Raw genomic sequence first — 15,039 nt, forward strand, 5'->3', positions numbered from 1 at the left:
ACCCCTCCTGCAAGGCATTCTATCACGCACCATCGTAACCTCCCGTCATTTGAGTTGAACACCGGCTCCCCGAAACGGTATGCAAGCCCCTTCCGCCTCTTGCCGTCTTCTAGATACAGCCAGACGGAGATCCAAAGAGCGTAAACACAGGCCGAGATGCTCAGGGGGGAAACTGTCCTCACCCCAGCTCTCCACCACCCAAATAAAACAAAGACTATGAACATTCCCTGAACCACAGTGCACTGCCTTCGCCGGCCAACATTTGCCTTTATTCTCATGTCCAATTCTTGAGAAGTGATCCGCATTGAATGCCTTACGCAGGCCTGCCATCATCTTCAGCGGATCCATTAAGGATGCTCTGAAGCGGCTCCCTTAAACCTGAATTTCGACGGCTTGGGGCATTAATAGCCCAGTCCTCTTCACGTGGCAGCGTGTGCTTGTCATGTGGCACCGCTCCGTTTACCTCTGAGACACCCGCATCCAGGATCATAGCCTCTGCAAAGATGAGGTTTTGGCAATCCTGAAGTTGTTGTCTGTTAATTATGATATTTGTGTCTCCTGATAGGAGTGAATGATCAGTCTCTGTTCCTATGTTGGCAAGGAGATCCGCAACTTTGTTGCCCTCCCGTTTAGTGTGAGTGAAGGAGATGGCTCTAAAATTGTTGATCCTCTGTGCTACATCATTCAACCTTGCCTCAAGTCTCCAACTGGGTGCCACTTTTCTTGCATTCGAGCCATTCTGTAGTCTGGTGGCTAAGTTGATCAGAATCTGAGAGTCCCCTTCGACAATTAGGGATTGAAGATTAAGAGTCTCTGCTTGCACTAGGCCTTGCCATAGACCTTCCAACTCTGCAGAGTTATTGGTATCCCACCCTAAGTTTCCAAAATAGATCCGTATGGCTTGGCCTTCAGAGTCCCTAATTAATCCTCCATAGCCTGCTACCCCGGGGTTTCCTTTGGAGGCCCCATCGAAATTTATCTTGAAGGAGTTTTTGGGAGGGGCTTCCCACTGACTGTCGTTCCTGTTGATTGGGGTGGGAGTGTTGCGGTTGAGAGAGTCAGGGGAGAGCTGCAGCTGCCAGTTGCCTAATATGTTGTGCTCGTTGTCAGTGGAAGGGAGGTCTTCCTTGGTCCAACCCTGTAGCGCCATGGTTTCTTGAATGTTTTTATGAATTCTGCTCCAGATTTCTTCTATTGGTGAATGCTTATTTCTGAAGATTCGCTGGTTGCGTTCCTTCCAGATGTTCCAGAGGATTATACCCGGGATTATGTTCCATAGATGGTTGAGGATCTTGCAGTTGAAGGGCTGCATTGGCCAGAGTCTTAAGGAATTGACGATGTCGCCCTCTCCCTTACAGCTTTTTTGACATCGGAAACTGGCCTTGTCCCATAGAAGCTTGGCCAAAGGGCAAGTGTCCAGGAGATGATTGAGAGTTTCTTCATTTTGAGAGCAATTCATACATATTGAGGGGCCACTAAATTTCCGCTTCCGAAGCTTGTCCCAGGTGAGAATTTTTTTGTGACTTACCAGCCACAGAAAGCAGGCAATTTTTGGCCAAGGTCCTAGCTTCCAGATCTTGCTCCACACAGGGTCAGGGGGAGAGGGAAAATTACACAACAACCTGTATGCTTCTGAAGTGGTGTATGCCCCCTTAGGCAGGTAGCCCCATCTAAGAATATCCCTGCCATTATCTTGCCTTATCCTTCTTTTTTTAAGTTCAGTCATGAGTTCCTCTTGCTGCTGAGCGCCGGTATGGTGGAGGATCAGGTCACTCCTTTTCCATTTCCGAAAATTGTGCTCCATCTCTGAGGCCCAGAATTGATGAACTGTTTTATGCTGTTGGTTTGGTTCATCAGGTATGAGCTCCGGGTGCAGTTTGTCTTGAAGTTTGGGCTGCTGGTTCCAGGCATCAGTCCAAAATCTTGCTGTGCGCCCATTCCTAATTTCCCAGAAGCTGTGCTTCTGAATTAGCTGATGATGTTGCTTAGCCGCATTCCATATTGTGGAGCCTTTTTCAGTGGGGATGAAATGGATGAGCTCCTCTTGGGGACGACCTCCTGCGTACTTAGCTGTCCAGACTTTCCCCCATGGCTTTTCTGGGCTGGTGATCCATTGCCACCAGATCTTGGCATTCATTATAGAGTTACTGTGTTCAGGATCCCGTAATCCAATACCGCCCTTTTCTTTGGGCATGCAAGCATTAGACCATTTCACTAATGCCCATTTGCGATTTGTGGCTGCGCTGCTCCATAGAAAATTGCGCTGTAGGTTTCTGATGCTTTTTAACACCCATTTAGGCGCTGCTAAAATAGAAAACAAGTACAGTGGCATAGCCTGCAAGACCGATTTGATGAGGACAATTCGGCTTGCTAAGTTAAGGGATCTGTAAGTCCATTGATTGAGACGATTTTCCAGCTTCTCGAGCAGGGATCGCCAAGCAGGTAGCTTGAGGGCGGAAGCCGAGAGGGGAGCACCCAAGTATTTGGAGGGCAGAGAGGCTACAGGGAATCCCAAAATGCGAGAGACGACAATTTTGACTGAGGGCGGCGTATGGAAGAAAAAAATCTGTGATTTAACACTGTTGATACACATGCCAGAGGCCTCCGAGAAGTCTCGAAGGAGGGATTTAAGGCGGCGGGCTTCTTGGGCAGAGGGGTACCCAAAAAGCATCGTATCGTCGACAAACTGATGGTGGGAGGTGGCTGGGGAATTATGAACAGAGATGCCTTTTATCTGATGCGAATGGAGAGCATGCTTGATGAGCCTCCCTAGTCCTTCCGCCATAAGGACGAAGAGAAAGGGGGAGAGGGGATCTCCTTGGCGAATACCTCTAGAAGGATTGAAGGGACGGGAGGGGATGCCGTTGACGAGAATAGAGAAATGAGTGGAGGTGATCATGTTCAGGATCCAACGAATCCAGGGAGCGCAGAAACCATAGGCTTTTAGCATCTCCTGTATGTAATTCCAGCTTAATTTGTCAAATGCCTTGGAGAGGTCGAGTTTGAGAAGCATACCTGATTGCTTTGAGTGCTTGAGGGAGTGAATGATTTCGTGAGAAAGCAGGATGCCGTCCATAATGTGCCGCCCTTCCACATACCCTGACTGTTCCGGGGAGATGAGCCCAGGGAGAAGTGGTTTCAGGCGATTTGCTATTACTTTTGAAATTACTTTGTATATTACATTACAAAGCGCAATGGGCCTGAATTTGTCCGGGGTGATGGAGTCCTCCTCCTTGGGAATGAGAGTTAAAAAGGTAGCATTGAGAGAGGGCAAGAGCCAGCGTGTTGCCCTGGATTCTTCAACTATCTGCCAGACCTCCTCCCTTAACATATCCCAGAAGGAGTGGAAGAAGGTGGTAGAAAAGCCGTCTGGCCCTGGGGCCTTGCCTTCCTTTAGCTGCTTCATTGCGTCATCCACTTCCTGAGGCAGAATGGGCCGCATAAGGTTCTCGTTTTGTTCCGCCGAAATGAGTTTTGGAATGTTACTCGTAATTTTTCGAATGGCCTGTCGCCGATCTTCTTTTTCGTCCTGATGAATCTGCTTGAAATGGTTTAGGAGTTCCTCTTCAACCCCCTCATGGGTTTCCACTCTTTCTCCTGACTGTTTTTGGATGAAAGGGATATTGTTGTGGATTCTCCTTTGCACCGTAGTTCTGTGAAAGAATTTAGTGTTACGCTCCCCCTCCTTCAGCCATCTGACCCTTGACTTTTGTTTCCAATAAATCTCTTCCTGCTTTCTCCTGTTGTCCAGCTGACTGTGTATATGGCGTTCCTGTTCCAAGCTGGCTTCAGTGTGCCCCTCCATTATAACCTTTTGGTGAAGAGTCTCCAGGTCCTGAGTAAGCTTTTGCTGCTCCTGAAAAATGTTGCCGAAGATTTCCTTGTTCCATCATTTCAGGTGATTTTTAAGAAAGCGAAGCTTTTGCTGGAATTGAAACATCTTAGATCCTTCGGGGGGAATGAAGGCGTCCCAGATGGATTTCACAAAATTTTTGAAAGTGGGATGCGTGAGCCAAAAACCTTCAAAACGAAAGGGACGTTTGTGTGTGTTACCTGGCCGTTGCCATTGAAGTGTTATTGGCCAATGGTCCGATCCCGAGTGGGCAAGGACAGCTGCAGAGAAATCCCCTCCCAGGTGGACTGCATTGTCCGAGAGGAGGAAGCGGTCCAATTTTGAGGCGATTTGGTATTTGCCTGATCTTCGATTACTCCATGTGAAGGTACCGTTACAGAAGGGCATGTCTATGAGGGAGGTAGCTTGAATGAAGTCCCGGAAGTGGCAGTCTTCATGCTCCAATCTGCGCCTGCCTCCTAGCTTCTCGTCAGTCTTCGTTATCATGTTGAAGTCCCCTGCCACCATCCAAAGCGGGTATCTTCTGCTGTTACTGAGGGCTTCTATTGTATCAAGAAGCGCTATCTTGCTTCCCGCTTCTTGTGGGAAGTAGACATTTGACAGATTACCATAGACATTGGTACCCAAGATGTGAAAGGTCGCCTGAATGAGGTGATGCGATGCGTGGAAGTCGGAGAGGGATACCGCTTGCGCATTCCAAGCAATCGCCAAACCCCCAGAAGCACCTGAGGCGTCTACAGCTACCGATCTGCATCCAGGCCAAGCTTTTGAGAGAATGCTGCCTAGCGTTTCACTGTTGCACTTTGTTTCTTGGAGAAAGCACATTTGTGGTTTTTCCATTCTGATCATATGTTTTAACATCCTAAGTTTTCCGGGGCTGTTAAGCCCTCTTATATTCCATGAAACTAGCTTCATCATTGACTATTGATGGAGGGTTTGTAGTACTTTGTAAGCTGAGCACATCTGCCTGAATCCACCAGGATTTTACCTATCTCTATTGTCCTTTGCAGATCTGTCTTTCTGCCTCTTTTCTTTGGATTCTTCGAGTGCTGACTTCCGTCCCATTGGCTGTCAGGTTGTATTCCCAGTTGACTTTGGTAGTAGGCTCGGGAGATGACCATTTCGAGCTTGTTGAGCGCAAGTTCTGGTATCTTGTCAAAAGCTTGTTTATTACACGCTATTTCCAGCTCTATGATGTCTAATCCGTGCAGATCAATACTCTCGGGTTCCTCTTCCATATTTTGCACTTGATCTCCTTCTTCCGAAAAGTTCTCTGGGTTCTGAGGGCTCTCCCGTAACCCTTCACCTTCCATTTCTTTGCTGATCTCAGGAGCTTCTTTCCGACTCCGATGGTGAGTGGAGGGGGATAGGACTGGCGTGGGAGAAATGGGGGGGTGAGATCGAGTAGGAGAAGACGAGGAGGACGGATGATCCGATGGGGCCATAGATGCATGCAGAGTGGTCTCTGGATCTTTGCCCAGAATGTCAAAACTGTTCTTGGTTACTGGGCCATGAGGCTTGGAGACCTGGGGGTGAGACCCATTAGGGGTTTTTTTGTGAGAGCGCCTCCTGCTGGTGACTTTGGTAAAGCCGTCCTGAGCAGGGGAAACAGAGGAGTTTGGGATACTAGATTGGGCATTTTGGGGACAGTCTCTGAATAAATGCCCGAGGGTGTGGCATTTTCGACATCGGAAAGGAACATGCTCGTAATCAAGAGGCTGGATCCATTCCTCATCCCGGTGGGAAAGAGTGACTGAATCAGGAAGGGCTTCATTGAGGCGAATAAACACACAGATTCGGGCATAGGAAATGTACTTACGGGTCTTGGTTTCATCGGATGATCTGATATATTCTCCCACCCCATTTCCTATCCTTTTGAGAGCATCCTCCTCCCAATATTCATCTGGGAGGGAGTATAACCTGATCCAGACAGGCGCCAGGGTTAGGTCCTCCTTGTCTGGGTTGAATCTAGGGATCCAATCTCTCAGATAGAGCCCAGCCGAGTTGAAGAAGTATGGCCCTCCCACTAGTATTCGGTGCTTGTCCTCCAGGCAATAGAAGATGGCTGTGAAGAAACCCTTCGGTCCAAGCTGGAGCATGACATCCCCTTTCGGTTTCCATTTCGCCGTTATCCATCCGTATAGGGCCTTCTCAGTGGGCCAAAACCCTATGAACTTCCCTATGATGGCATGGTCGCGCATGAACTCAATTCTTGCATCTATTTTGTCTCCTGGCAATTCTATGCGTGGTCTTTCCTTGGCCACTGGTCTACAAGTAGATGAGGTTACCTTCTGACCTTTTTCAGGCATGTCAGAACCATTCTGGGCAATACCTTCCTCCCTTCCATCATTTTCGTTACCCTTGGTGCCAGTTTGGGGAGTATTCCCGTTGTTCAGAATCTCACTATCCACGGATCCGAAGACAACCCTGTGCGCCGGATCGAGCTGCGACGGGGAGGGCCCTGACGCCCCCCCCAGCGGATGAGCCATTGTAAGGTCCTGGTGCGTCGCAGTTCTGAACACCTGGACTGAATCTGTTACTGCGCAGAAGAGCTTGGCTGAGACGCTGTCGGCGCCGTCGCAGAAACGTTCAGATCGCTAGCAAACCCTAGCAGTCCAGAGCAGCCCACAATCCAGCTCTCTAAGAAATTTTGCTGCAAAAGACTCCCAATAATATTTGGGGACCCATCCGTAATGGGTTTGAACCCTACGCATCCCACTCCTTCCTCCACCTCCAATACGTAGTTGCCAGAAGGCGGACTAAACATTTTCCCGCCGCCAAAATCAATTGACAAAGTGGGCAATTTCAGATTCTTCACTCCAGATGTATTAAAGCACAGATCAAACTGCGCGGGATCTTGTGTTGTAGCCCTCGGATATGCAATGGCCGCACCAAGGGCCTTCATTATTACATCATATGCCTATTTTTTGAAATATGTCAGAGAAGTCCCAGAGTCTACAATGGTCCCTCCATTACCAGAATTATTATCCATCTTCCAAGCATTGCTGGATATGGGAAGACTCTTTCCATTAATCACCATTCCTTCAACTCCAACATAATAACTGGGTGTGCCTCCTTTCAGAATAGTGATATGGCTTACTTTGCTCCATTGCTGGCTCTCTCAGAGTGTTATAACCTTCTGCAGATCAATGTTGCTTGTCCACAATCTCGAACACTTTCATGTACTGTGGATCTCGGAGAAATAGAGAAATAGTATTGGGATAGTTTGAAGAATGTGCGAGTGAACATATTGTGAGAATTTTCAAAATGGAAATGGTGGGAGAAAAAGGAGTGAACATCTTGTGAGAATTTTCAAAATGGAAATGGTGGGAGAAAAAGGGAACAAAATTCAAATTCCCTATGTGGAAAGGCACAAATGTGTGCATGTGGATGATGTTTAATAGTAAATAGGAATTTTTTTCGACTTCTAATTCTCTTTGATCATTGCCTTGTGAACAAATTTCATAGTTATTTCTTATATAGATTGAATTTTTAATATTAGCATGAATATTATTTAAAATGTCTGTGTGAAATTTTGGTAAGTAATTTTGATACTTATTAATATTTTAATTTACAAATAATATATAAAGAATATATTAATGAATAAGATTCGTAACAGTATATTAATAAATAAGGTTGTTAAATCTTGTACATTTAAGTAACATTTTTAAAAATTGATGCAGCTATATGGCCGCAGAACCCAAATTAATGCAGACCTAAGACTGAGTCTGCTCAATCCCGAGATTTCCTAAATGCCTCATTCAAAATTCTTTGAAATTTGGGGAAAATCATTGTTTCTGTCTTCAAAGAAGTCTAATTGTTCTCCTCCAATCCATGTATGAATTTGCTAAGGCAGCAGTAGGGAGAGAGGCTGCGAATTAACAGGAAACTATGCAGTCTCTGACCTGTAACTTTTTGGAGAAAGGAAATTAGTGCTCTATCTCTTGAGGCAGTGAGAGCTCCTGCGACCTCAATTCGCTTTCTCTACTCAACTTGACATTTTATTTCTGCCTCAAAGCTTCTATATGGATCATCCTATCCTACTCATGCTTATCGATCTGATTCTCCTCGGATTCATTGTCGATTTCTCCTATGATTGACAGTCGGCCTCTTCCAACACTCGAAAACTGTAACTATGGCTCCATTCTTGGATATCTGTAGATCTCAACACAATGTCACATTCACACAAACATTATACACTTTTATCAAGATTCTAACTAGGATCCACTCCTAACAATTTAACCACACAATATTGTTACTCAAGAAACTAATTCGATAAATACACAAATTAACAATTTAACCACACAATATTGTTACTCAAGAAACTAATTCGATAAATACACAAATCAACCCAAGCATCCCACATAAACTCAGAATTGAGTTTTATATTCACAAGCAATATTTACAGTAATGAATCTTTTCTCGGCCTGATTTTCTGTATTAGTGGCCTCTTTAACTCTACTGAGTATTCCCCTATTCCTACCAAATATCTTCTATATTTTTTTAATTGGCCTCTCTAATGCCTTTGAGGCTTACAAATATCTATACAAAAGGATTCTGCAACCAATTCTGGTTCAAATCAATAATTTGCTCAACCATATCCTAAAAATATTCTAAATCCACTTTTGACTCAACTAATTCCTAAGGATCCTCTCAACTCCACAAAATCATAAACCAACTTCTAATCTAAGATTTATAATCAATATTTCAGAATCTCTCAATCCTTACTAATCACTCATGTTCTCCTACATTCGAGAACATTTACAAATATGCCTCACAATATTTAATTAAATCTTTATTCACCCCTCTCCACCTTCCAGGTTCTGCGCCAAATAGAGGCGATTCTGTCGCTTTTGAAAACTTTTGTGGACATTCTTCTATAATTTTGGAGGCTCTTTGGTTCACAATTTGCAATGATTTTGAGCTCACAATATTGAAGATAGATGGATTTTGGGAGAGCTCTATGGCAATGCACACTTTCTTTCCTGCAGAATGTGCTATTTTCCTTAATCTCATAGGATCTTTGAATAGGAGAATATAATGATTGTAGATAAAGATACCATATCTTCCCATGCTTGAAGTTTGATAACCCTCATATAAAACAAAAACTCATTAGTTGTATGAAGATCACACATTTTCACTAATTGTAACTCATATCCCCTATTTCTCTTGGATCCCCAAGCTACAATTCCCATTATTAGTTCCATGTAAACAAAACTAGACAACATAGAAATTCCCAAAACCTCAAACAGGATTGATAAAGCAGCCCCAACTTGTAGAGGCATCATCCAGATGTAATGAAGATACAACATCGCATCTGAAAGTTGTTGATCATCCATGACCATGTAATTTACAATCAGGCCAACACCATGAGCTTTCCTAGTGAAGCTTGACAATCTTAAACCCTTTCTATATAAAGTTGTGATTAGATTAGACCTTTTTAGCATGCCTAGCTTCTGACATTGAAAGTTATATTGATGGGAAAAAAGAACCTCAATGATTTTTTTGAAATATTATCAATACAAGGACAAAGCCTTCATAAGGAAAGCTCTGATCTCCAGATGTAAAATCAACAAATTTTTGTATCAAAACTGGGCCAATATACATCACACACAATTTTGTAATCGCCAGGGATGTAGTAAGTGCAAGATTTGGCCAAAATCATCAAAGCAATGTAAGGTGTGCAGGGTGTTGGTGTTACACCATGTCGTTAGACCAGTTTGATTTAAAAAGTTCAAACATATTTTCAGCGCTATCACCAGGTGCCAGTGCAAGAACATCTGTCAATTGCAAAGCATTTTTGTAACCATTGTTCAATGCAGGATTCAACTATAACCATGTAACCCTCGACAAAATACCTGCTATAGAATAAGGGTTTATTAATTCTTTTCAGTTCCAAAATTTCAAGTTCTACCATCGAGAATAGGTTCATGTAATTTTTATTTTTATTTTTCTGCAACACTAGTGATTCTTGTAGTCCCTTTGAGCGCTAATTCCAACAAAACTCCATGGGTAGGGAAAATTATCGATGCAAAAAGGTCATCAAGAGGGAGAATACTATATGGATTAGGAGTTGTGGACATGAACCTGATGATTGTAGAGATCAAGAATATTGTATTCAGAATGAAGTTCATAAGCCACGAGGGATATAGAGACTTTGGACGTGTTGTAGCTTTGAATTTCTTCTCATGTCCAATTTACTGCCTCATATACAATCCATGAAAGTTCTTGGATTCCAAATAAAGCAATAAGAAACCAATGTTGATGTTGTACTCCCTATTCCTCGATCATGGGGGTCCTTTACAGTGAACCCTACACGTGTTTCCACCATGAAGAGACTCCCATTATATCCCTCTTTATGAGGAGAACATTTCCCTTTTGCATCATTTCCCAAGAATCTTCCTTTTACCCTAGTTTAAAAGACCGAATCTAATGATCCATTTCCTCCTCACATTGATTTGTAGAGTTTAAAACTCGGCCTAGCCCCGTACCTCACAAACGATCGTTTTCTCAGTCACGCTGATCCTCTTTCGGCAAGTTTTTAAATATGGGGTTGAAGCTTCTAGGTCTAGAAGCTTCATAACAGAAGTCTGGTAAATTGTTTGGCTAGATGGAGCTGAGGAAGTCAATTTGGCTCTTTCCCCTATTAAGATGGAACAAACCAAAGATATAATCCCTTTCCCATCATAAGAGGAACCATCTCCCCTCCATCAAGGCTAGATAAACTCCTTCTCTTCCAAGCTGAACTAGTCTTTTTTGGAGCTTGAATAACCAGTAAGATATCTATAGCCTGTAGCCTTCTAGTTTATGTTTGTGGAGGGAGAATAGTGTGTTTTTTTTGGTTTGGAACTAAAGGGAATAAGCCTTAAAACTTCCATTATTGGGGCTATCCATGAGATGCTAGCAGAGGTGTGGGAATCCGGATATGTCGGAGGAGACCCGCAACATCAAGGCTTTCATTGTAATCTCTTTCTGAACTTATATGAATACAAATATTGATTGATTTCCTACATTTAATGTTATGTTAAATTTGATGACTTAAGATTCCTTTACCTTTTAAGTAGGCTGAATGAAATTTGTATGCTATCACATTTGTTGTTGTTGTTTGTTTTCTTGTTTCAGGTATTTGAAGGAAGGAAACAAAAGGTAGCTAGAATAAGGAAGCAGGATCATCACCAAGAAGAATAGCGTTCTAAGAGGTAGGCCCTCTTCTCTGATTCTATCCTAATGAAGTTTTCACTAGATTGTTTTTTTGTGGCTAGACCCACTATCTCAAGCTAGAGGAATCATCTTTCTCTGCATCGAGAATTTACCTACTCCACATATATACAAATAAAGTTTGATAATCTAATTCCCATCTTCTGTGACAACACCAGTTCCATAAGTCTCTCTAAGAATCTTGTAATGCATTAAAAAACAAGACACATTCCTAAATTAAGTACCATTTTCTTCAGGAGTAAGTTGTAGAGAAGAATATCGAGGTAGAGTACATTGGGACAAAGGAACATATAGATGACATATTCACTAAACTTATACCTTGAGAGACCTTTGAGTATATTCGACAAAAGCTTGGGATTCTATCAAGCTCACATTGATATACATTCCAACCAACCGACAAAACTATGGGAGATAAGCATTTTGTAGGAAGAAATATCTCGCCAGGGGGAGACTATCTACCCTATTCCATTGATGTCTAAGGGGGAGATAAATCAAGGGAATAGGTTCAAAGTCATGGAGTAAGGGGAGCATTAATCATAGGGGGAGTATGTGTGCTTCCATCAATGAAAAAAGGGGAGATTTTTGAAAATTGGTTGTCACTGATGTCATCCCATGTAATGGCATAAGAAGCACTGCTTTCATTGAACCAAATGACAAGGAATATTGAGTTTATTGGGCTGAATATCACCTTAATTTGATGGCCATCGTCAATCCAATTGTAATGATAGGTGGCACATCTCACAACTCCTCATGGATGAGGAGATATGCCTCTTTGAAGGTTGAAGCCCCATTCTTGTCATAAAAAGCCCTAAGAAGATGCTACAAGAAACTCATAGTTTGGTTTATGTTTTGTCAATTTAGTGTCCTAAATTCCTTGCATGAATTATCAACTGAGGTTTGTAGACTTATGAAGTGCGATGCTCTATATGTGCTTAGTTAAATTTTTTCTTACTTCGTTGTTTTGTATTTTTTTATGTTTGTTTTGGGGGTTTCTGTTCTTTTATGTCTAAGAATATACAATCTATGAGAGATTTACATGGATCTAATGAGATTTTGAAGGAAGGATAGGTTCCTAATTTAGTCTAATCTCCTAAAAATGAACCAAGAATCATTTTTAACTAGTTAGGATCTAATAAGAGAAACAGGGTATCTATCTTATCTACCATTTAGTCCTAACCCATGGATCTAATTCTTACAACCAAAAGTAATACTGATGCAGAAGGTAACTCAATAATTGCATTCATTTAACCATTCAACCATTCAATTTTGGAACATGATGGAATCAAACTCCTTGAAATGATTTCTTGGAATGTCAAGTGATGCAACTAAGTAATGACCTGAAAACAGAAAAGAAAAGATGACAGATTGTAAAACTGACAATATGATGAGTAAGCCCAGTCACTACATGAATTAGATATTCAAAAAATTAAGTTTGAATTTTCATTATTTCGAAATGGTTTTGAGAACATCTATTAATATAGATAATTGATAGTTCTATGCTAAGAAAATGAGTAATCAAAATAGTAAGAAGCTAAGAAACTGTGCATTCTCATTTCTCCATCTTTCATTCAGTCATTTCTCATACAATATCTCAGAAGAGTAAGACTTGCATAGTTGTGATTTTTATCCTTACACTATTGGTTACAAACTAAAATGAAACAAAACTAGAGAAAATCTACTTGTAGAAAACATAGTAGTGGAAATTAAAATGAAAACAAAAAGTGAAAAACATCCTTCAGTGCAGGGGCCCTCTGCAACTGATGTGGCTAGATAATAGCTAATTAAAGATGCACTTTTAAACCACCATTGACAAAAAAAAGTTTGTATTATCAACAAAACGAAGTCTGAACAGAGTTTTTAACAAAAAGCTTGTAATCCATACTAGCTTTTAATTGCCTCTCGGTCTCATTTAACTGATATTTATAGAAAAACAACATAACTGTCTAAGAGAAAATCTTGTTACAGGTGGCTTTATCTGAATCTATCATGATTGCTTATAGAAAGACATGCTACAAATGGCTTAATTCGAATTGTAATGAGACTGTTAATCTTCTGAGCAGCTATAGGTGGCCTGATCTACATTAATTCCTCCACTTCTGATCAGCTGAAAGTGGGTTAATACGCATTAACTCTTCAACAGAACTGTTAGACTCCTGATTAACTACGAAATATCAAGAGTCCTACTGCTACTAGATAACATATTCAACTCCATCTTTGACCATGACTTTAGGCATGATTTTCTATCGATCTAGATCGAGTGAGTAGGATAGAATCCATGTGGAGATGATTATGGAGATGCCCATGTGGCCTAGTTCTTCATTTGACACCTGTAACCTGGAAAACCATGAGAGTAGCTACGAAACCCACAGTTAGCTACAAAATAGGATGCATTATGTAGCTAATTTGCAAAATCTATTAAAATAGAAAGAACATGAAAATATAATATGGTGATCATTTTAATGCTTTCCTAAGACAAAATATAGCATTTATCATTGATTGGCTCTGTAGTTTTGTGAGAAATCAACAGAAAAAGGTGAGAACAAATGTCAAGGGGAAGGTAATTCTAAGGTTCAACATACCCCCACTGCAAAATCATTGCATGTCCTCATGCAATTCGCCAAAAATGTGAGTTCTTCTCTTCTAATGCATTTGCTTAGATACTTCTGCTAGTACATCTAATTTTCTTCTTTTTCTCTTTTGTCATTCTAGGTTTCCTCATAAGAAGCCTGTATTTGAGGTTGATGACTGTTCTGTTCAGACTTCTATTCTTTCTTTTCAACTTCCTATTTTTCTTATACCATAGTCCTAGATGCAGAATGGTATTATCATGAATAGCCTTGTCCAATTTACTTTGTTCCCTCAAGGTTTCATTCTCCTTTTTGATATGTTTGCTCAATATCTCTAATTCATAAACTTCTTGTTTGAGAGAGTCAATTAGAGGTTCTTGTGGATTGACAGAGGGTTCTGGATTCATTTTGGCACTTTTCTTCTCCATTGATTCTATATAATCATATATTTGTTGCTGTGTAGTGTCTATGCCTGGAGATCTTCTGCTTGGGCTACCTTCAAAATGATGGTCAAGAGAATTTTGAGGACTGTGTGTAGAAGAGATGTTAACAGGAGAAGTTCCTGTGGTTTCCTCTTCTAAGTTTATGAACTCTGTCCCTTTTGACATTGTTTTCTTTGCCAACCCTTTGAGTCTAGAGCTTCTTCTAGGTTGTGCATGACTTACATTCTCTTTCTTTGTGATATTTTTCTCTTTTCTTATCTTTCCTCTTACTCTGATTTGTTTCCTGATTTTTGTCAGTTCTTCAGATATTAAGTTTTCATCATCTTTCTATGATGAAGACTCACATTTGTTTTTAACGGTTATACCAATATTCTTTCTTCTGCTTTTTCTAACATTGTCTTCTTTGGGTGACTCTGGTGCTTCTTGAAAATGATTTCTAATGAGGAAATCCTCCTAGGTATCTCCTATGCCTTTTAAATGAAACTATATAAGTATCTTTATCAACCCATGATGGTACATGGCTGTGTCTATGAACTCTATTTTCTTCTACACATTTGAGGCCATCCTTCTTAAAATATTTAGGAGGAAGAGAGGAAGATTGATTTCTCCATTTTCTACGAAATTTATCAATAAATGTATATGGTAGACATACATGCACCCAAATATCCCCTCATAGGTGATAAATTTCTGTAATATCAAAAGAATTCTCTTCCATTTACTTTTAAGAGCTGAAATGGGAATTCGTTTTCTAAAAACAGAGACATCCATACCTAGGTTCCTGAGGATCACTTTCCATGGTTCACTGTGGAATTCCTTGTTTTTGAACCATCTTTCACCATGTCTTGGAAGTTCTATAGTCTCTTCTATGAACGATTTTGTTACTGCAAACTTAATATCTCCAATTTCTACCTCTGTACCATCAAAAGGTCTAGCAAAAGATTTTGTGATCTCTTTATGA

General features: G+C 41.2%; 2 protein-coding genes across 2 annotated transcripts; both read right to left on the reverse strand.

Annotated features, from left to right (window-relative positions):
* Nucleotides 1-313: 313 nt before the first annotated feature.
* On the reverse strand, nucleotides 314-4,693 carry LOC149183351 (uncharacterized). Its single transcript, XM_089414918.1, has 2 exons — nucleotides 4,054-4,693; nucleotides 314-3,597 (listed from the first exon to the last, which is right to left on the reverse strand). The coding sequence occupies exons 1-2, from the start codon at nucleotides 4,691-4,693 to the stop codon at nucleotides 314-316; spliced, it is 3,924 nt and encodes a 1,307-aa protein (XP_089271044.1).
* A 1,696-nt stretch (nucleotides 4,694-6,389) lies between these two features.
* Nucleotides 6,390-6,758, reverse strand: LOC149183352 (aspartic proteinase NANA, chloroplast-like). Its single transcript, XM_089414919.1, has one exon. It carries the CDS (start codon nucleotides 6,756-6,758, stop codon nucleotides 6,390-6,392), a length of 369 nt encoding a protein of 122 aa, XP_089271045.1.
* Between the last annotated feature and the right edge of the window lie 8,281 nt (nucleotides 6,759-15,039).

Source organism: Pinus tabuliformis, chromosome 3_2, assembly GCF_031772625.1.
Source record: "Pinus tabuliformis cultivar Carrire ecotype Pingquan chromosome 3_2, CPIR1, whole genome shotgun sequence".
NCBI lineage: Eukaryota > Viridiplantae > Streptophyta > Pinopsida > Pinales > Pinaceae > Pinus > Pinus tabuliformis.